Here is a 19,458-nt window from a genome sequence, read left to right as displayed (position 1 = left end):
TACTGGCCCACCAGACAGCTAGGCACACAGGCTCAGCGGAGGAAGTCCAAGTTGCTCAGGGGATTAGGTGGAGCCAGGGCACTGACCCCCACAGTGACATCTGCGGACCACACACCCACCACCACATCTCCTCTTGTGCATAACTGAGGGCTCTCCCAGCCTTGTGGGAGCTGCTGGCCTCAACTGGCCAGACCCACCTCGCAGAGACCACCCACTCCGGCTTTTCAAGTGTTCATGGGTGTCCCCCTGAAGGCCTCGTTTCCTAGGAAGGCCCTGGCAGTCCACAGGAGCCAGGACCATGCCCAAGAAGGGGGCTCAAGGCTTGGCCACACTCAAGACCCACAGAAAGCGCCCCCCGTCCAGGCACTCCACTCCTGGCTCTTCAGGCACCCCGCTCCACCTCATCGAGCGAGGGCCTTTGTTCGTCCCGGGATGAGACTAGGATGCAGAGACCACACTCCGACAAAGCGCTCACAGGCAGCTCAAGAAATACGTAAACAGGGTTTTATTTGCAGGAGGAGAACTCTAGTCAAACAAGCCGAACCCCATGTCGTCATCTGACTCTTCTGACTCCTCCTTCTTCTCCTCCTTCTTCTCCTCTGCTGCGGAGAGAAAGCGAGCGGTGAGAAACGCCCGCGGTGCAGGCCACGCTCCCAGCAGAGACCCCAGTGCGTCTGCAGCGCCAGCTGCCTGAGCCTCCACTTACCTGCGGCTGGGGCCGAACCCGCAGCAGGAGCTGCAGCTCCTGGGGCCGCAGAGACGGCCACAGCCCCGCCAGCAGGCACGCTGGCCAGCTTGCCAATGCCTACAGAAACCAGAAAGGAGAGGTGAGACCACAGCAGGAGCCTGGCCTCAACGTTACTCAAGAGTAACGAGACACTTAGTCCAACGTATTAGGATCCACATCATAGGTTCCTGTTCTCCCAGACAGGAGGGTCTGTTGTCACTCCCAGAAATTGGCTTCTAGGAATCCCTCCAGCAGGGCTACAAGACCACAGCGCCCTACCCTGGAGGTAAGCTAGGCAAACATGTTTACGATCAGGCAGGTAAAGTCCGCTGCCCCAGTGTCCAGCAGCGAGCTCACACACCAGGCCGTCTGCTGAGCTGGCTTTGCCCCGTCACGGACCCAAGGACAGAACAGTTCCCCAAGAGCTCAACTTCCAGACAAGTCTCACCTACTCCAGTCTGACACCACAGGGCAGGGGCCTGTGGTCAGCCCTAGCACCCCAAGAAGGGGTGGAGAGACTTGTTCACGAAAGCCCAGTGAGAGCATGGGCGCCCTGTCCCGGGGCTGTCTAGAAGCGCCCGTGGCATGAGCCCACCGAAACCCCGCTCACTCCTCTGGGTAAGGCTTCTAGGGTGCTCTGGTCCACAAGCGAAACCTGGCAGGTCACAGGCTGACCGGCAGGAATTAGGATGGACCGTGAAAAAGAAAGCCCCGGACACAACCTCACCCTGGGCAATGACGTCCTCGATGTTCTTTCCGTTCAGCTCACTGATGACCTAAAAGAGAGAAGTGGCCTAGTTTACGAGAGGCCTATCATCACACCCCTGCCCCCAACACAGCCCTCACCACCGACTCAGGACAGGTGAACCGAGACGCCCTGCATGTAAAAACTAACACCAAAACTTACTGCTGGGAAAGGATGCAAAATATCTCACTTTACACTCAGTATGTGTCAAAGTAAGTTTCACCAAGTTGGGTGAAATAAGATCAAAATAAACGTCACCGCTTTCATTAAAAAAGAAAAACAAAACTACTAAGAAACCTTCAATTACACGTGACTTGTGTTTCTACTGAGCCACGCTGAGATTTGGCTTCACCCCCACTTTTTCTTCTTCCGGGTTGTACCGGTACATCAGGACAACCCCAAAACCACATGGGCTGGTAGATATCAGCGGGAACCTACACTTTCCCAAAGGGAAACGCCGAGTCGGGTAAGGGAGGGGTCCCCCTGTGCGGAGTACAAAGCAGACCGGGGGCTTCGGGCCCCAGCGAGGCGGCTACCTTATTGAGCCGGTCGTCGTCCGCCTCGATGCCCACGCTGTCCAGGATCTTCTTGATGTCCTTGGCGTTGGGGGAGGAATTGCCCCCGAGGGCGGCCAGCAGGTAGGAGGCGACGTAGCGCATCCTGCGGCGCGAGGAGAAGGCGGCGGCGTTACAGGGAGGCCTCCCACCCCGACCCCGGCCCGTGCGCGGGCGCGCGTGGCTCGGTCCGGGGACCCCGCAGAGGCTCGGCTCGCGCCCTGCCCCGCCCCCCCTCCCTCCGCTGCACTCCCGGCCCGGCCCGCGCCCCGGCCTGCCCGCCCCACTAACTTGGCGGCGGCGGAGAAGCCTCGCGCGTGCGACTTCAGCGGCGTCAGGGACGGAAAGGAAGGCGCCGGTGCGGGGGGCGGGGGTAATTCGCTACCCAGAAGCCTCCGGAACCTGCGCGCAGCGCCCCTTGAGGGCGCCTCCTAGTGATGTCAGACGGTGCCTAGCCCAGGAGGACGCAGGTGACGCCATTATCCCGTCTTGTCCCGCAGCCACCACCGGAAAGGCGAAAGGTAGTTCCGGCCCGCCTTCTTGTATACAGTGGGGTGAGTGCCCCTCGAGATCCCTGGGGGAAGCGGGGTAAAGCGAGGCGCGAGTCCGAAGTACAGCGTTTTTCCCTTTAGGGCTCCCAGGATGCCACGCGGCGCCTACAGTTCCCACCATGCAGCGCAGCCTCCACGCCCTGGACGCATCTCTGCGGGAGAGGCCGACGCGGCCGGCGAACTACAAGTCCCATGGTGCATGGCTACCGGAAGCGCGGGTACGCTGATGCCTGCGCTGGCCGCACGTGGCCCGGGCGTTATTGCACTGGTCCAGCCCGCTGACCTTCTGGGTCTCAGGTGGTTCCCAGCCGCGGGGACACGAGTTCGCTGTCCGGCCCGCCCAGTGGGGTGGGCGAGCCGCTCCGCGCGCTCACACCGCGGAACCGAGCCGCTGCTCGCCCCCCAGCGCCTTGGTGGTGGCTCTGGCCGAAGCTGGGAGGCCCTGTCACCGCTGCCCCGAGGAACGGAGCCAGGAGTGCTGAAGCCCGCGTGACTCCCCTCCCCCCCCCCCCCGCCCTGCCACCCCGCCCTGGCCTTGTCGGCTCGGGACAGATCTCAGGGTCCACGCGGACGTAGCACACGTCACTCATTCACTCTCCGTGTCAGGAACCCTGCTGCAGGCTGGCGTCGGTCCTGAGAGGGAACAGATCCGGTTCTGCCTCCGCAGAACTCAGGTTCTAGTGCGGGGACACACAAAAGTAAATAAACGAGGCAGTCCCAGGCTGACACTGCCACGGGGCTGAAGGATGAGAAGGAGCCGGCCCTGCGAAGATGTGGGGCGAGCGTCAGGCCCCAGGGGTCAGATGCAAAGGCCCAACTAAGGTGGCCGGAGATGGGTTCAGAGGCAGCAGCCAGCCCATTCGGGCTCTGACAGCAGGTGAACCCACGTGTTAGCGCCAAGCACTGGTTTGTTAACGCAAGCCACACGGTACAACCCCCCCCCCCCCGCCCCCCGCCGTCGTGTAGATGAGGTCAGGCGTAGAAAGGTTTTCTTGCTCAGGGTCACACAGCTGCGGTAAAGTGGGGAAACCATTTGGGAAGGATGGGACTTAACTGCAATCACACAAGAAAGTGTTGTGATTGTTTTTATTTAAATTTTTTAATGGTAAAATAATACATAACGTAAAACCATTTTTAAAAATTTTATTTATTTATGGCTGTGTTGGGTCTTCGTTTGTGTGCCAGGGCTTTCTCTAGTTGCAGCAAGTGGGGGCCACTCTTCATCACGGTGCGCGGGCCTCTCACTATCGCGGTCTCTCTTGTTGCGGAGCACAGGCTCCAGACGCGCAGGCTCAGCAATTGTGGCTCACGGGCCTTGTCGCTCCGCGGCACGTGGGATCTTCCCAGACCAGGGCTCGAACCCATGTCCCCTGCATTGGCAGGTAGATTCTCAACCACTGCGCCACCAGGGAAGCCCAAAACTTACCATTTTAATCATGCAATTTAGGGACACTAGGTGCATTGACATTGTTGTGCAATCATCACCCCCATCTAGCTCCAGAACTTCTCAAACAGAACTCCATACACATTAAACAGTAACTTCCCATTCCCCTCCCCCAGCCCCTGGCCCCCACCATTTTACTTTCCGTTTCTATGTATGTGACTGCTCTAGGGACTTTACAGAAGTGGAATCATACAGCATTTGTCCTTTTGTGTCTGGCTTATTTCTTTTAGAGTAATGCTCTCAAGGTTCATCCACATTATAGCATGTGTCAGGATTTCATTTCTTTTTAAGGCTGAGTAATGTTCCTGTGATTGTTTTTTTGTTTGTTTTAAATTCTTCTGGCAGCTATGTGGAAACTGAAGGGGGGATAGGAGCTGGGGAGAATGGAGGCCTGGCGGGAACTGCCCATCTGGGTGGGAGGGATGGCGGTAGCTGGGGAGGGTGGAGGAAAGAGGGTGCACACAGTATCATTTGGGGCAGAACAGGCAGGAGCAGATGTGTTCATGTGTCCGTTTATAGGCACCGACTGTGCGGGGTGAGGAAGCAGGAGTGGGGAAAGTTCTCTTGAGAGTCAGACAGACCTGGTTAGCGCTCACCAGCTAGTGGCCTTGGGCAACATCTGATCTCTCGGAGCCGCCTTTTCCTTCCTTGTGAGATGCGGAAAGATAGGAGGCAGCATGTGAGGAAGCCCACTGCTGGGGGCATGTGACCCACAGTGATCACCATAAAAGTAGGGCCATTGGAGCTGGGGCCCAGGCTCTGCAGGGCTTGAGAGGAGGCCTTTGGGGCTGGCTTGGGACATTCTCAGAGCTGTCCTCTGGCAGGAGGTAGGTGTGGGGCAGCAGCTTTGATCAGCACCCAATACGCCCTGCAGCCAGAGATCGCACTAGCTCATTTCAACATGGGGCCGGGAATGCACAGCCCTATAGTAGAGCGGGCCCGGGGCCCGAGAACCTCTGAAAGGTTGGGTTTGGTGGCGCGCAACGCGGGCCCTCCCGCGGAAGGCTGGACGGCAGAGGCACGCAGGCCTACAGGAAGCTGAGTGCAGCAGGGCGGCGACCGGCGGAGGGCGGGCGGGAGGGACACTGAGATCCCGGCCTGCGGACCCTCGGCGGACATGAGGCGAGCTTCCGATGCGGCGGGGCCCGGAAACGCGCCGCCGGGAGCGCAGGTGACGCGCGGGCCGCGGGCGCGCCGTGGGGAGGGCGGCGGGGGAGGGCGTGCTCTCCCGCCCGGGACCCGCCCCGAGCGGTGGGGGCCGCGACTGCGCGGTGCACCGACCTCCTCCGCGGACCGAGGTGCGAGCTGGAAGTGGCGGGGAGCCCACCTCCAGGCGCCAGGAAGTGGGGTCCGGTCCTTAGGAACCCCCTCACACTCACTGCTCTGACATACGCGGGCACGATCACCCGGCCCTTGCCTGGAACACCGGCCCCACGTGGTAGATGAGAGCCGGGACCTCTGGTCAAAGCCGAGGAATGTGAAGGTTGGAGGTGGGGCTGGACCCAGAGGGGGTGGGGGGTGGAATAGGACCTGACATCTCTAAGAGTCCCTTGTCAAGTTTCCAGATTTGGGACGTGAAGCCTCACTTTTCCCCCCTCCCTCAAGCACGTCCCCAGGCCCCTCTGCACACAGAGGTCTCCCTGCCTGCTGCCTTCCCAGCGGGAGTCCTATTCCCCGGCCCCATTTCAGCGATGATCTGTCCAGCCTAGGCTTTGGGCTCTGGACCAGCTGGCCTGGCTCAAGAGCTCCCCCCAGCCAGCGTCCCCCTTCCTCTGGCTAGAGGACGCCCAGCCCCCTCCTACCCACTCCTCCCCCTGACTCTGCAGCCTCCCTGGGCCCTGCCTGAGCAGGCCTGCCTGGCGAGCTGGGACATGTCTGGCCCCCGAGGACAGCCGGTGGGCGATGGCTGCGGTGGCGGAGGGGCTGGAGCCCGAGACAGCGGCTGTAGAAGATGCTGTAAGAGATGCTACAGATGCTGCGGATGCAGGACTGGGGGCACCCCCTCTCCTGGTTGGGAACCGGCTGAGCCTGGACCTATACCCCAGGGGCTGCCACCGGCTGCTGCACCTGTGTGCCCAGCAGGTCCGTCAGCTGCTGGAGGTGGAGTTCCTGCGGCTGAGTGGCCACGAGGACCCTCAGCTGCTGCAGGCCACCCTGGCGCGTCTGCCCTGGAGCCTGCCACGCCTCCGCTCCCTGGTCCTCAAAGGTGAGCCCCACCTGGTCCCAGCCTCGTCGCTAGCTCCTGCCTCTGCTTCTTGGTCCTGAAAGGCAAACCCCGGTCCCAACCTCATCACTGTTCTCTGCACAGCGCTACCCAACCCCTTTTCCCCCAAGAGGAAGGTGGCTGAGCCTGGGCTCCTGGACCTGGCAGCTGCCAGTGGGGTCTCCAGCAGACCCCGGTGTGGGTATTTTTCCTGGGGTGGGTCACGGGTGATGACTGTCAGCTGAGTCGAGCCTGTGTTGTCTGTCGCTGCCTCCTTCATCTGCTGGTGACTCTCCAGTATCTGTGTCCATCTCTCGCTGTCTTGGTGGGGTTGGGGTGGAGGTCTGTGTTTCCATGCACCTGTTTCCCTGGCTGGCAGGGCTGAGCTGGGACCTGGGACTCTGGCTCTGAGGGCCATGTCTGCCTTTCCCCCACCCAGGTGGGCAACATCGGGACGCTCTGGGTGCCTGCCTCCGGGGCTCCCTCGCCACGCTGCCCGCCAGCCTGAGTGGCCTAGCCCACTTGGCCCACCTGGACCTGAGCTTCAACAGCCTGGAGACGTTGCCAGCCTGTGTCCCGCAGTTGTGTGGCCTGGGTGCCCTCCTGCTCTCTCATAACTGCCTCTCAGAGCTGCCTGAGGCCCTGGGGGCCCTCCCCGCCCTCACCTTCCTCGCTGCCACCCACAACCGCCTGCAAACGCTGCCCACAGCACTGGGGTCCTTGTCCACCCTGCAGCGCCTCGATCTCTCTGAGAACCTGCTGGATGCTCTGCCCCCGGAGATCGGAGGCCTGAGCAGCCTGGCCGAGCTCAACCTGGCCTCCAACCGGCTGCAGGGCCTCCCTGCCTCCCTTGGTGAGTCGCAGCCTTGGCCCCTGGGCCTGATGGGCCTGACGGCCTGTCGGCCACTGCCCAACCTGCCCTGTCCCGCAGCCCTCTCTCCGCAGGGCCTCGCGCGCACAGGCTGGCCCACCTTGAGCCTTCGCCCCCCTCGGCAGCCCTTGCTTGCCCCCCACTTCCCTGGCTGTTGAGGCTCCCTGCGCAGGCCTGCCCGAGCTCTCTCGTCCAGGCAAAGGGCAGAGACTGAAAGGGCTTCTCTGGGAGGCCCCAGCGTGAGCGGCCTGGCCTGGCGCTCCAGGGGTGGGGTGGCCCTGTGCGGTCCTCCGCTGGCCCTAAGCTGGCGCTCCTGCAGCGGGCCTGCGGTCCCTACGGCTCCTCGTTCTGCACAGCAACCTTCTGGCTTCGGTGCCTGCCAGCCTGGCTCGCCTCCCGCTGCTCACCCGGCTCGACCTGAGGGACAACCAGCTCCAGGACGTGCCCCCCGAGCTACTGGATGCCCCCTTCGTGCGCCTGCAAGGAAACCCCCTGGGTGGGCCTAGCCCTGCCCCCCACAGTCCTCCAGGTAGGCTCGCTGGTGGGGACGGGGGCAGACCACAGACAGGGCGCAGGTGTTGCCACCATCCTAACAACCCATCTGCCCTTCCACAGGGACACCCGTGGTCCCAGAAATGCCCAGACTGTTGCTGACTTCAGATCTGGACAGGTATGGTGTGGAGGAGGGGCCGGGCTGCAGAAGCATCTGTCCACTCTGTACACCTGCCCGTGCCTCGGGGATCTCCTAGAGTTGCCCAGGGTGCCAGACTCAGACATATGGGACCCTGCTGCGTCTGACCCGATGTCCACCCTGTCTTCCCTCAGCTTCGCCGTGACCCCCCTAGGCTGCTCTGTGACCCTGGCCTGCGGTGTCCGCCTGCAGTTCCCCGTGGGAGCCACTGCTACCCCTGTTACCGTCCGCTATCGACTGTGGCTGCCAGAGCCACGCCTCGTCCCCCTGGGTCCCCATGACTCTCTGCTCAGTGGTGTCCTGGAGCTGCAGCCCCACGGGGTGGCCTTCCAGAAGGCACGGCCAGGGCGGGTCGGGGCCGGTGAGGAGGGCCCAGGCGTGGCCCTGGCACTCACACCACGCTTGCCTGGCAGGAGGTGGGCCTGTGGCTGCTCTTTGTGCCCCCACGGGCCCGGCGTTGCCGTGAGGTGGTGGTCAGGACCCTGAGTGACAATAGCTGGAGTGACCTGGAGACCCACCTGGAGGAAGAGGCGCCCAAGGTGAGGGCTGTCCAGGCCCATCTGGGAAGGGAGCATCTCTGCCTTCGCCCAGCTGTCCCTGACCCTGTCCCTATGCACCCCCCACGCCCAGCGGCTCTGGGCTCGCTGCCAGGTGCCCCACTTCTCCTGGTTCCTCGTGGTTTCGCGCCCTGTGTCTGACGCCTGCCTGGTGCCACCAGAGGGGACATTGCTGTGCTCCTCAGGACATCCTGGGGTCAAGGTCACATTCCCCCCTGGGGCCACTGAGGAGCCCCGTCATGTCCGCATGCAGGTATGGGCAGGGCAGCTGCCAAGGGTGGCGGGTGGTGCCTGGGCACAGAGGTGATCGCTCGGGTGCCCTCTGCTCCAGGTGGTGCGCGTGGGCAGCAGAGAACTGCCGGCCCTGCTGGGAGAGCCTGAGGCGGCCACCAGCCCCCTGCTCTACCTCTCCCAGAGCGGCCCCCCCAGCTTCCTTCGGCCGGTCACCGTGCAACTGCCTCTGCCCCCTGGCGTCACAGGTGAGAGGCGGCTGTGTGGCCTCCTGGACTTGTAGCCACGGGGTGGGGGGGACAGTTCTCAGAAGGGGGGCCCCGGGCAGGGAGGCCTCAGCCTGTGGCCCCCTGCCACCCACAGGCCTGAGTCTGGACCGCTCGCACCTGCACCTGCTGTACCGGGCCCCTCCCGCGGCCACCTGGGATGACATCACGGCGCAGGTGGCGCTGGAGCTCACCCACCTGTATGCTCGCTTCCAGGTCACGCGCTTCTCCTGGTCAGTGCCCCCCCCCCGCTTCCTCGGTCCCCCACCCCCGCCCCGGTCTGCGCACCCCGCTCACCCCCAGCCTTCCCAGGTACTGGCTCTGGTACACCACCAAGACCTGCGTGGGGGGCCTGGCGCGGAAGGCCTGGGAGCGGCTGCGGCTGCACCGCGTGAACCTCATTGCGCTGCAGAGGCGCCGGGACCCCGAGCAGGTCCTGCTGCAGTGCCTGCCCCGCAACAAGGTGGGGGCGGGGGCAGAAGGCTGGGAGGGCGGGGCGGGGGCCGGGGGCCAGGGCAGGGCATCGGGCTCCCAGCCAGTGGGTCATCCTCGCAGGTGGATAGCACCTTGCGGCGGCTGCTGGAGCGGTACCGCGGCCCGGAGCCCTCAGACACCGTGGAGATGTTTGAGGGTGAGAAGTTCTTCGCTGCCTTCGAGAGGGGCATCGACGTGGATGCCGGTAGGCTCCCTGCGCCCGGAGAAGGGACCCTGGGGCCTGTCCCCGCAGTCCCTGCTGAGCCCACCCCCTGCCCCCAGACCGTCCAGACTGTGTGGAGGGCAGGGTGTGCTTCGTCTTCTACTCACACCTGAAGAACCTGAAGGAGGTGTACGTGACCACAACCCTGGACCGGCGGGCTCAGGCCGTGAGGGGCCAGGTGGGCCAACGGGGTAGGGCCCCCCGGGCTGCCTGGGCCGAGGCCGGAGCACTGAAGCCCACCTCATCCCACCCACAGGTGTCCTTCTACCGGGGAGAGGTGCCAGAGGAGGTGCCTGAGGAGGCGGGGGCTGCTCGGCAGAAGAGGGGTGCAGACGCCCCGTGGATGGCCACTCTGCCCATCAAGCTGCCGGTGCGGCCTGGCGGGGGGAGCGTGTGTGAAGGGGGAAGGGGGTGGCCAGGGGTATGTGCCTGGGCACAGAGGTGGTCGCTCGGGTGCCCTCTGCTCCTGGCGGGGCCAGGGCTCACTGCCACTGCGTCCTCCCCACAGAGACTGCGGGGATCCGAGGGCCCAGGGCAGGGGGCTGGCCTCTCCCTGGCACCTCTGAACCTGGGCGACGCCGAGACTGGGTTCCTGACACAGAGCAACCTGCTAAATGTGGCCGGCCGCCTGGGCCCTGACTGGCCAGCCGTGGCCCTGCACCTGGGTTTGCCCTACCGTGAGCTGCAGCGCATCCGGCATGAGTTCCGGTGAGTTCTTTTGAGCCTCCCTTCCCACTGCTGGCCTGCCTACTGGAGGCTGGCTGAAGTTCTGTGCAGGGGAGGTGGGGGCAGGGCAAATAGTCAGGAAAGGGAGGGTCTGGCCACCCCTGGCCCGGGGAGAAAGGAACCCATCTTGGGAGGGTGATCAAGACCCTGGGTGTGGCGGGTGGTCCTGGGCTGGGCCCCTCCCTCACCATTCCCCTGTCCTCCCGCCTCACCATTCCCCTGTCCCCCCAGGGATGACCTGGATGGGCAGATCCGCCATATGCTCTTCTCCTGGGCTGAGCGCCAGGCTGGGCAGCCAGGGGCCGTGGGGCTCCTCGTGCAGGCCCTGGAGCAGAGTGACCGGCGGGACGTGGCCGAAGAGGTGCGGGCTGTCTTGGAGCTTGGCCGCCGCAAGTACCAGGAGGGCATCCAGCGCACAAGCCTGGCCCCCGGGGACCTTGGCCCACCTGGCTCTTCAGCATCACAATCCGCCGAGCCTGCCCAGGCCTAGAACCTACCGACTTTGGGCTGGTCCCTGACATCCTTTGGCCAATAGTTAGAGGTGCCCACTTTCAAACCTTCCCTGGGTATGGGGACAGTGACCCTCTCCTCCTTGTGTAACAAACGTGCACCATCCTGGCTGCTGTCTCAGAGCTCAGTTTATTTGCTGGGTGGAGAGGCAGGCGGAAGGCGCGCGGAGGCCAGGTCAGAGGCCTGGCCCCTGCTGCGAGGCGGCCTGTGCACGGGCTTCCCCACAGCCCTCGCTCCTGCTTGTCTCCGGCCCAGCGCCTCCTCTTGGTCCTGATCTCTGCGAGAGAGGGGGCCCCAGCTACAAAGTAACGGTCGCAGCCCCGATGGATACAAAGTCACCCTGTGCGGGATTGCACATCTGCCCTTTGGTGGCGGTGAGGGGCGGGTGCTTGGCCAGTTCAGTCCCCTCCCAGCACCGCTCCTCCCCTAGGACACCTCGTCCCAGCGCACCTCGCCATCCGCTGGCCCGACGGGAATAGTCCCTGGTCCCCGGCCCATGGACGGGCGCGAGGCCGGACACGCAGGGAAGACCCTTGGGGACCTAGGGTGAGGCCTTGGCGCTGGGCTGTGGCCCGCCGGGCGCAGTGGCCGCGGCGGCCGGGAGAGGGAGCCGGAGGCCGCGAGCGGGCCGAGGACCGGGGGCGGAGCGCGCGCGGCGCCGAGCGGACGCGCCCCCGCGCTTAGGTGAAGCCGGGCGCGCGTCGCGGCGGGGAGGCGAGAGCGGCGGCGGCGGCGGCGGCGGCGGCGGCAGAGCGCGCGGTGAGTGCCCGCGGGGCGGCTCCCTTCCGCGGCGCCCACCCGAGTGCAGCCCGGCTACGGGGGCGAGGGGCACCACGACGGCTGTGGGAGGTGACATCTGCCCGGACGAGGAGGCTCTTGCGGGGCCCGCGCCGGCGGATGCTGCGACCCGCTGCCGCTGGAGTGTGGGAGGCCGTGCTCGGCCCCGGGCGGTGCCGGGCGCGCTCCCCGCGCACACGTGTCCCCGCGGGGTAGGAGACGGGGGCCGGTGGCCAAGGAACAGAAGCCCGGCCGTAGGGGGGACACACGTGGGGCCCTGCTGGACGTATGTGGACACGTGCTTGGCTGGAGTCGCCATCGCCTGGAGGGGGACAGCGTGGCTGTCCGGGCCCCGTCCGGACCCCCTCCAGCGAGACGGGGAGTTGAGCCGTCCTCCAAGCGGAGCCCTGAACTCCCACCCCGCACCTCCTTTGTCACCGGCTTGGCGCCCCTCCAGATGGCTGGACAGAAAGCGCCTCCCCGGGGGGAAGGCGCTGGGGGAGATTGAATGGGGAGCAAGTGGCCAGCCCCAGACTCTGAGCCTCACCCCCATTGCCTTTTTTGGGGGGGTTGGGGGAGCTCAGCGGCTTCATTTGTGGGAGATTTTACCTCTGGGGGGCCTGGAAGCAGCAGCATCGTCCTGTGGGTGGTCTCTGTGAGCTGCGATGTCCACAGCCTTGCCTGCAACCCCACTTTACCAGGCTGCGGGGAACCGGAGGGGGTACAGGGAGGGCTGACAGCCCTGGGGCCTCAGGCCTGGCTGTGGCTGCCAGGTTTCTATGGCAACATGGGGGCGCAAGGGGAGGGCCCTCCAAGCTGTCTCATGAGCAGGGTGTGGGAACACTGAGTGAGGACAGAAAAAGGAGCGTTCAGGGTCCGGAGGACCCCTTGCCAATCGTCCCCCGGCAGAGCCCACTCGCCCCACTGTTCTCAGTTCTGCAACCGTCTTCCCCATTCCAGCCGGCAGAGTGTGATGTGGGACCCCAGAGCTGCCTGTCTTCCTGGGACAACTGCTCTCCTCCCCACCTTGGATAGTCTGTCTGACTTCCGGGGCCCCCATCATCCAAATGTCCCTTACCCCAGACGGGAGGCAGGGCTCACTCAGTCCCCATAGGGCAGGATGTGGACTTTGCCCCCAAGGGTCTGGGACAGCGGAGAGAGGCGGCTGTGGCCAGTCTACACCTGGAGGGTGGGGGAGGGTGGGGGTGGGAAGAGAGGGTCAGGTTGAAGTGCAGAGGTCAGACTCCTCTCTGCAGGGTGGGGCATGGAGAAGCAGGTCCTGGCACTGAGGCCCTGGGCGAGTGGGGGGGGGTGTGTGCAGCTTGGCAGGGCAGAGGGCTCTGGGAGTGCTGGTTCCCATGCCCTCTGGACCTGCCAGGTGAACAGGCCTATGGGTGGCAGCCAGTGGCCTCTGAGGCCCAGCCACCCCCTCCCTGGCCTTTCCAGCAGACAAGCATGTCTTTCTCTGCTCCAGCATGAGTCTTCCCTGAAGTTCACCTTCCCCCAAAAGACCCACAAGTCCCACAGGCACGAGTGGACACAGACCCATCTCCACCCCATGGCACCAGATTCCCCATGCCTGGGCACAGAGAGAGCCCTATCCTTGGGGTCCCAGGGCCCTAGGCAGATGCAGCCTGCAGGCTGCAGACAGAAACCCATGGGGCAGCTGGGGGCACGGTGGTCAGGGTCTGGGGTCCCTGTGAACCGGTTGCGTGGCTTGGCTGGGTCAGCCCGAGTCTGACCCACTGCCCCACGGGCTGGAGGGGGCTCCGAGGCCAGTCCCTGCCTCCCAGAAGCTGTCACACCCCCTTCTCATCCCTTCTCCCACAGGGGCAGGGAGCCTCATCCCGCCCAAAGTGAAAGAGAAAGTCACCACCCCCCTCAGGCCCGCCCCGCCCCGCCCCGCCCCGCAGCCAATCCCCGCAGCCGGCGCCGCCCTCGGCCGCTGGATCTCCTCCGCCCGCCCGCGGGCTGTAGTCTCGGAGGAGGAGCCGGTCCGGTGCACCTTGGGGTGAGCGGGACCGCGGCGGGGGGCCGAGGGGCTGATGAGGAGGCAGGGGACATCCCGGCCCAGGAAAGCTGAGGTGAAGGTCACCAGTCCTCGGAGGGACGACAGGTGTGAGCCAGCCGTGTGACCCTGGGTGGCAGAGCTTCGGGTGGGAGCCTGTGACAGCTGGCCTCTGAGGGGGCCAGAGTGGGGGGGGAGGACCCCACAGCCCAGTTTTTATGGCTGTGCCCCCCCATAGGAGGCCCCCGAGGCTGGCTCTGGCTCCCCAACCCTGCCCCTAGAGAGAGGGGCCTCTTGTCTCTGCACCCCTGGAGTAGCTGGGGGACTAGCCCCAGGGAGCCTCGGAAGGTCAGCCATCCCCCTCCCAGAGGTCCTGGTCGCTGGCTTCCTCCGTGTGTGTGTGGGTGGGTGTGTGGGTGTGTGTGTGGGTGTGTGGGTGTGAGTCTGGGGGTGAAATTCCTGGGAGGGTGGGCACAGGGCTGGCTGTGGCTGCATTGGCGCTTCTCCGGTCACCAGGGGAGCGGATGGTCTGGGGGTCCAGCGTGGAGTTGACACGGGAGTGGGGGCAGCATCTACCGGGCAGCTGTGAGCTGAGCCCCAGTGTGGATCCCGGGGCACTCTCACCCCCCTCCTGAAGAGGGCAGGCCCCCGCTGCCTCTGCTCAAGGATGGGGGCCGTCACAGCCCAGTCCAGGGGTGCAGGTGCCCTGACCGGAGTGCTGGCCCCGTCCCCTGCTGCTGCCTCCCCAGAGGCGCCTGGCCCTTTAAAGGGCTCCGCGCACGTGAGCGAGCGAGGCCAGCTGGGAGGACGCAGCCGGTGGAGGGGGCCTGGAGGGGAAGCCGGGTGGCCCAGGGATGGGGCCAAGCGGCAGCGCTTCACCGCACATTGCACGCCCAGGACGTGCGGAGGGCCCCAGCCTGGGAGGGGGCGCTGCAGGGAGGGGCTCGGTGCCCCTTCAGGAGACCTGGGAGGGAGGCTGGGGGGGCTTTCTCCTCTGGTGTGCCTCTGAGTGGTGGGTCTGCCCACCCCCGCTGATCCCAGGCCCCTCTTTCTTCTAGGACAGAAGTGTTGGTTTTCAAGCTCCCCTGGAAGTAGAGGACCGCCCCTCCCCCTCCTCCAGCACCACCTCCCCTGTCTGGCATCCACCTCTGCGGCTTCTACCTGAGTGCTCCCGAGTTAAATGGCTGATAAGCAGATCAGGTCAGAACCCGACCCAGCCTCACCCCACCCCTGCCCTCTCCTCCCCGCCGACCTATGGCCGAGGAGGTCGTCCTGACACTTCCTCTGCCCACACAGTCTGCCAGCCAAGCTCATCAATGGCGGCATCGCTGGGCTGATCGGGGTCACCTGCGTGTTCCCCATCGACCTGGCCAAGACGAGGCTGCAGAACCAGCAGAATGGCCAGCGTCTGTACACCAGCATGTGAGCCTGCCGGGCGGGGGGTAGCGGGCGTGGAGCCATGGGTGTGGGGCAGACTTCTGCGCTCTGCTCCCGTGTCCCCCCCCCCTCCTGTTAAACCAAAGGGGAAACTGAGGGGGGGCAGGCCTGGGGGAGCTCCTCCCCGGGTCAGGGCTGGGGCCGTTGCTGGATGCCAGGCTGATCCCCTGCTCGCTCCCACCCCCTGGGCTGTAGGTCTGACTGCCTCATCAAGACCATCCGCTCAGAGGGCTACTTCGGGATGTACCGCGGTGAGGCTGGGCACGGGGGAGACCTGGGTAGCACCCTCCTGCAGCCCCAGAGGGGTCCTACCGTAGCAGCGGGGAGGCAGGTGGGAAGCCAGGGCAGGGCAGCGTACCTGGGCCTGGTGTGACAGTGTGGACCTGTCCCGTGGGGGCTGGCTGCACTTGCACCGGGGGTCATCAGCCGGGCCCTGGGTGCTGGGGGGACAGGGGGTGGGATCTCTGGGGCACAGCAGTTCTCAGCCCCGTCCCCCACTCACTACCAGTGCACAGCATGGCAGGACACTCTACCACAGTGGCCGCAGCCCCCTCCCCTGCCTCCCGGGATGGGTGGGACCCTGTCTGTGCCAGGAGATTGGGAGGGATGGGGTCATTACTGCAAAGCAGCTTAGGAGACAATCTCCAAGCCTGGATTTGCCCAGATGCTGTGCAGCCCTGAGTCCTCGCCGCTGAGAGGGGCTCGCCACTGCCTCCCCAGCTCTGACCTGCGCCAGGCCGGACGTGGCCTTACCCAGAGCCCCAACACGAGCACGTCTGTAGCCCAGGGGAGGTGTCCCTCAGGGAGGCCGCCCACTGGACTGGGAGGGTTATGTGGGAGGCTGAGCGGAGTGCCTGAAGAAGGCACTGCCTGGCCTGCTGGTGCCACCCCCGCCAGGCACAAATGTGGGCGAGAGGGCAGGAGGATGCAGCCCAGGAGTGACGGGGGGCAGGCTTTGTCAACTGGGAGGCGACTGCCGGCGGAGAGCCTCCCCAGCCCAGGCCACTGACCTGTCTGTGCTCCCCCGTGTGCCACACAGGCGCCGCCGTGAACCTGACCCTCGTCACCCCCGAGAAGGCCATCAAGCTGGCAGCCAATGACTTCTTCCGATATCAGCTCTCCAAGGACGGGTGAGGGGCTCGGCCGGCTGCTGGGGGCCAGGGTTGTGAGGGGGAGGGGTCTGTGCTTCCAGACAAAGGACGAAGGCTCTGTCCTCCTGGGGCCCCTCTCCCTGACCTTGCAGGGCCTCCTCTTCCTCTTCCTCCCCTCTCCTCCCTCTCCTCCTCCTCCCCTCCTCCTCCTCCCATCCTGCTCCCCCTCCTCCTCCTGCTCCCCCCTCCTCCTCCCCCTCCTCCCCCTCCTCCTCTGTCCCCAGATGCTGAGTCATTGGTGCCCAAGCCCCAGGGGTCCTTGGCCCCCAGCCACTGCCTGATACCCCTTGTAGGTTGGGATTTGGGGGGCACTGACCAGTTTTCCCCATCACCCAAGGGTGGGGCTGAAAGGGCAGTAGTCCCTTGGAGCACTTGAACCGCCCCCCCGACTCCATTTCTCTTTGCTCAACACCGGCCCCTCGGCCCTTCCCTGGCCCTGCCAGGAGCCATCTGTCTCTTGGGCTCAGCGCCTGTTGCTGGAGAGCCTGGAGGGTGTCTGAGGCTGTGGGGATCTGTACCCCACAGGGCTGCCTCCGCCTCCACCCCTCCCATGCCTCCTCACTCCCGGGCGCACTGGGAGGCCCCCTGGGCAGCAGGGGCCTCTGACTCTTCCTTGAAGCCCCACCCTCTTTACTACAGGAAGAAGTTGACCCTGTTCAAGGAGATGCTGGCGGGCTGTGGGGCCGGCACCTGCCAGGTGATCGTGACCACCCCCATGGAGATGCTGAAGATCCAGCTCCAGGACGCGGGCCGCATTGGTGAGGGCGCGGGGCGGCAGGGCAGCTGGGCGGGGGAACTAGCCAGGCCCCTGCCCTGCTACCACCTCGTGCCGCGTGCCGAGAGGGAGACCAGCAGGCCGTCCCCTTTCTCCCCAGCCGCCCAGAGGAAGACCCTATCTGGCCAGGCCCAGCTTTCCGGCGGACGGGGTGCCCAGCCCTCCATGGAGGCTCCAGCTGCACCCCGGCCCACAGCCACTCAGCTGACCCGGGACCTGCTGCAGAGCCACGGCATCGCCGGCCTCTACAAGGGACTGGGGGCCACGCTGCTCAGGTGGGGGGTCAGGGAGGGTCGGGAGCGGCCCGCCCACCTGCCCCCCACCTCCCAGCCAGTCACCACCGCCCTCCCTCCGCAGGGACGTCCCCTTCTCCATCGTCTACTTCCCCCTCTTTGCCAACCTGAACCAGCTGGGCCGGCCGGCATCTGGGGAGAAGTCTCCTTTCTACGTGTCCTTCCTGGCCGGCTGCGTGGCTGGGAGCACGGCTGCCGTGGCTGTCAACCCCTGTGACGGTCAGTGCCCAGGCCTGGGCCCGGGTCGGGGACGGGGCTGAGGAGTGGGGTCGGCGGTGAGGGGCCCACACTGACCCGCACGCCCCCTGCAGTGGTGAAGACCCGGCTCCAGACGCTCCAGCGCGGCGTCAACGAGGACACCTACTCGGGGTTCCTGGACTGCGCCAGGTGGGCGAGGCCCCGGGGGGTGCGGGGCGGGGGTGGGGCGGCCCCAGCCCTGCGGCTCTGACCCCCCTCTCCCCACAGGAAGATCTTGCGGAACGAGGGCCCCACAGCCTTCCTGAAGGGTGCTTACTGCCGCGCCCTGGTCATCGCCCCGCTGTTCGGCATTGCTCAGGTGGTCTACTTCCTGGGCATCGCCGAGACCCTGCTGGGGCTGCCGCGAGTCCAGCCCTGAGCCTGGCAGCCACCCCACGCCCTCCAGCTGAGCGGGACCAGAGTGGGGCCAGGGCCAGGCAACCCCCCCGGATGATGCGAGAGAGTCTCTCCCCACATGGACTTGGGGTGGGGGAGGAAGGGGTGCAGGGTCCACACAGTGTGCACACGTGGGTCTGGTGGGGTCCTGCCTGCACGACCGCTGGGATCAATGTCTTACTTATGTAGAAAACTCAGAAATCTTTACATTCCTGGAGCCAGCCCTGCCCACCTTTGCCCCCGCCTGACCCCCAGGGACAGAGCTGGTCTCTGGACTGGGGGCCCCCAGGCCTGGGCTGGGCAAGCTGGACCCTCCCCTCCAGTCTACCAGCTCCCGTCCCCGAGGCTTGGCCCCTAGTCCACAGAGGGGACCCTGCACAAACCTATTTATTAACTTGCTGAGCACAAGTGGCTCTGTCCATCCCTCCGTCTGTCCGTCCAGCCTCCCCTGCTGCTGTTCTCGCCTTGGCCAGCCTTGCGGGAGGATTGGGCTCTCCTGCCCCCCATATTGAGCCAGGAATCCTAGGCTGGGGGTCACCCTGCGTTCTGACTCCCAGGACAGGTTCCCCGCCCCCACTGTGGGACCCAGCCTCCCTCCTGGTAGGCCCCTTGGCCTCCACCCCAGGCTGGGGATCCAGAGCGTGTGAAGTCAGGGCGCATGTACGAATGTTGTGGGGAGCAGCTGGTGGCAGCCCTTTGCTGGCCTGGCCCCTCAGGGATGGGGCTGTTGGGGGGACTGCTGCCCTTCCCCACGTGGCCAGGCGTGTGTGTGTGCGTGCGTGCGTGTGTGTGTGCGCGCGCACGCACGTGTGCTGTGTGTGCCCTAGACTCCCCACTGCCCCCGTCCAGAAATTCATCTCTCCGGCCTGCCCCCTCCTGCTGCACCTTTAGTAGACCCCTCTTCTGAGACCACCACCCTGGTGCAGGATTGGCCATAGGGGAGGGCAGGCACGAGGACCAGTCTGGAGCCTGGGAGCATCTGCTCCTCTTGCAGGGGTGCCAGGAGCTGCCCCTCCAGTCTTCCCAGGGCCCACCCCGCTCTCTGGGCCTCTGCACACGGCCCCCCCAACACTTAGTAAAGCTCCGCCCTCCCAGCGCCCCCCCCCACTGATGTTGTGAATTGAGGCAGAGGCTCACCCTGCCCTGCCGTGTCCCCAGCCACGTGATCGTGTTGGTGATTGATCTGATGTGCCGGTGCTGTGTTCCCCCACCCCCCGGGCCCCCTCCCTGGAGGCCCCTTCCCAGTGACACTACCTGGGGCTCAGGCCTGGGCCCCCCAGTTCACGGTTGTTCCTGGGAGCTGCCCTCTCCCGTCACATCTGTACCTTGGAAGCTGCTGCTGCTGCTGCTTACAGAATTATATTTTTTTTCTTTCAAATTCAAGAGTTTTAAGAAGTTGTAACTTTTGTGTCTTGTCATGTAAGAAGATAAATAAATATTCTAAATAGATGCCTCTTCTCTGAGACTCTGGTAGGGGTGAGGAGGGGAAGGGCGCCCTCCTGGTAACTGGCTCCCCTCACCCGGCAGTCCTGGGTCCGTCTGCCCACCCACTGACGGGCACACTGGCTGGAGGGGGTCCTGGGCGGAGTGGCCTCCTGACTCCCTCACAAT

The 19,458-nt window shown here is 65.1% G+C and overlaps 3 protein-coding genes across 14 annotated transcripts; 2 read left to right on the top strand and 1 right to left on the bottom strand.

Annotated features, from left to right (window-relative positions):
- Window positions 1–490: 490 nt before the first annotated feature.
- RPLP2 (ribosomal protein lateral stalk subunit P2) lies at window positions 491–2,472 on the bottom strand. 2 transcript variants are annotated; one of them, XM_082340777.1, is made up of 5 exons: window positions 2,318–2,472; window positions 2,009–2,132; window positions 1,455–1,503; window positions 707–805; window positions 491–599 (listed from the first exon to the last, which is right to left on the bottom strand). In XM_082340777.1, the coding sequence occupies exons 2-5, from the start codon at window positions 2,129–2,131 to the stop codon at window positions 526–528; spliced, it is 345 nt and encodes a 114-aa protein (XP_082196903.1). In that variant the 5' UTR covers window position 2,132; window positions 2,318–2,472; the 3' UTR covers window positions 491–525. The 2 variants fall into 2 exon arrangements, with proteins under 2 accessions (XP_082196903.1, XP_082196902.1); XM_082340776.1 differs by having other exon boundaries at window positions 491–602; window positions 2,318–2,469.
- On the top strand, window positions 2,450–14,732 carry PIDD1 (p53-induced death domain protein 1). Of its 9 annotated transcripts, none has more exons than XM_082340698.1 (17): window positions 2,450–2,580; window positions 2,659–2,795; window positions 5,848–6,227; window positions 6,664–7,077; window positions 7,415–7,624; window positions 7,711–7,765; window positions 7,921–8,122; window positions 8,200–8,325; window positions 8,417–8,596; window positions 8,675–8,822; window positions 8,938–9,073; window positions 9,153–9,303; window positions 9,396–9,519; window positions 9,597–9,715; window positions 9,794–9,907; window positions 10,046–10,245; window positions 10,495–10,881. In XM_082340698.1, exons 2-17 carry the CDS (start codon window positions 2,770–2,772, stop codon window positions 10,751–10,753), a joined length of 2,844 nt encoding a protein of 947 aa, XP_082196824.1. In that variant the 5' UTR covers window positions 2,450–2,580; window positions 2,659–2,769; the 3' UTR covers window positions 10,754–10,881. The 9 variants fall into 9 exon arrangements, 7 of the variants coding, with proteins under 7 accessions (XP_082196824.1, XP_082196823.1, XP_082196828.1 ...); XM_082340697.1 differs by having other exon boundaries at window positions 2,460–2,547; window positions 2,659–5,192; XR_014231289.1 differs by lacking the exon at window positions 2,450–2,580 and adding an exon at window positions 14,617–14,732 and having other exon boundaries at window positions 2,625–5,192; window positions 10,495–10,804.
- Window positions 14,619–19,296, top strand: SLC25A22 (solute carrier family 25 member 22). 3 transcript variants are annotated; one of them, XM_082340754.1, is made up of 10 exons: window positions 14,619–14,758; window positions 14,855–14,980; window positions 15,191–15,246; window positions 15,660–15,765; window positions 16,035–16,125; window positions 16,786–16,904; window positions 17,022–17,196; window positions 17,279–17,433; window positions 17,526–17,601; window positions 17,680–19,296. In XM_082340754.1, the coding sequence occupies exons 2-10, from the start codon at window positions 14,956–14,958 to the stop codon at window positions 17,828–17,830; spliced, it is 954 nt and encodes a 317-aa protein (XP_082196880.1). In that variant the 5' UTR covers window positions 14,619–14,758; window positions 14,855–14,955; the 3' UTR covers window positions 17,831–19,296. The 3 variants fall into 3 exon arrangements, with proteins under 3 accessions (XP_082196880.1, XP_082196879.1, XP_082196878.1); XM_082340753.1 differs by lacking the exon at window positions 15,660–15,765; XM_082340752.1 differs by lacking the exon at window positions 15,660–15,765 and having other exon boundaries at window positions 16,786–17,196.
- Window positions 19,297–19,458: the final 162 nt, after the last annotated feature.

This window comes from Balaenoptera borealis, assembly GCF_965194805.1.
Source record: "Balaenoptera borealis genome assembly, chromosome: 11".
In the NCBI taxonomy this organism is placed as follows: Eukaryota; Metazoa; Chordata; class Mammalia; order Artiodactyla; family Balaenopteridae; genus Balaenoptera; species Balaenoptera borealis.
This window is presented reverse-complemented; position numbering and strand designations above follow the sequence as displayed.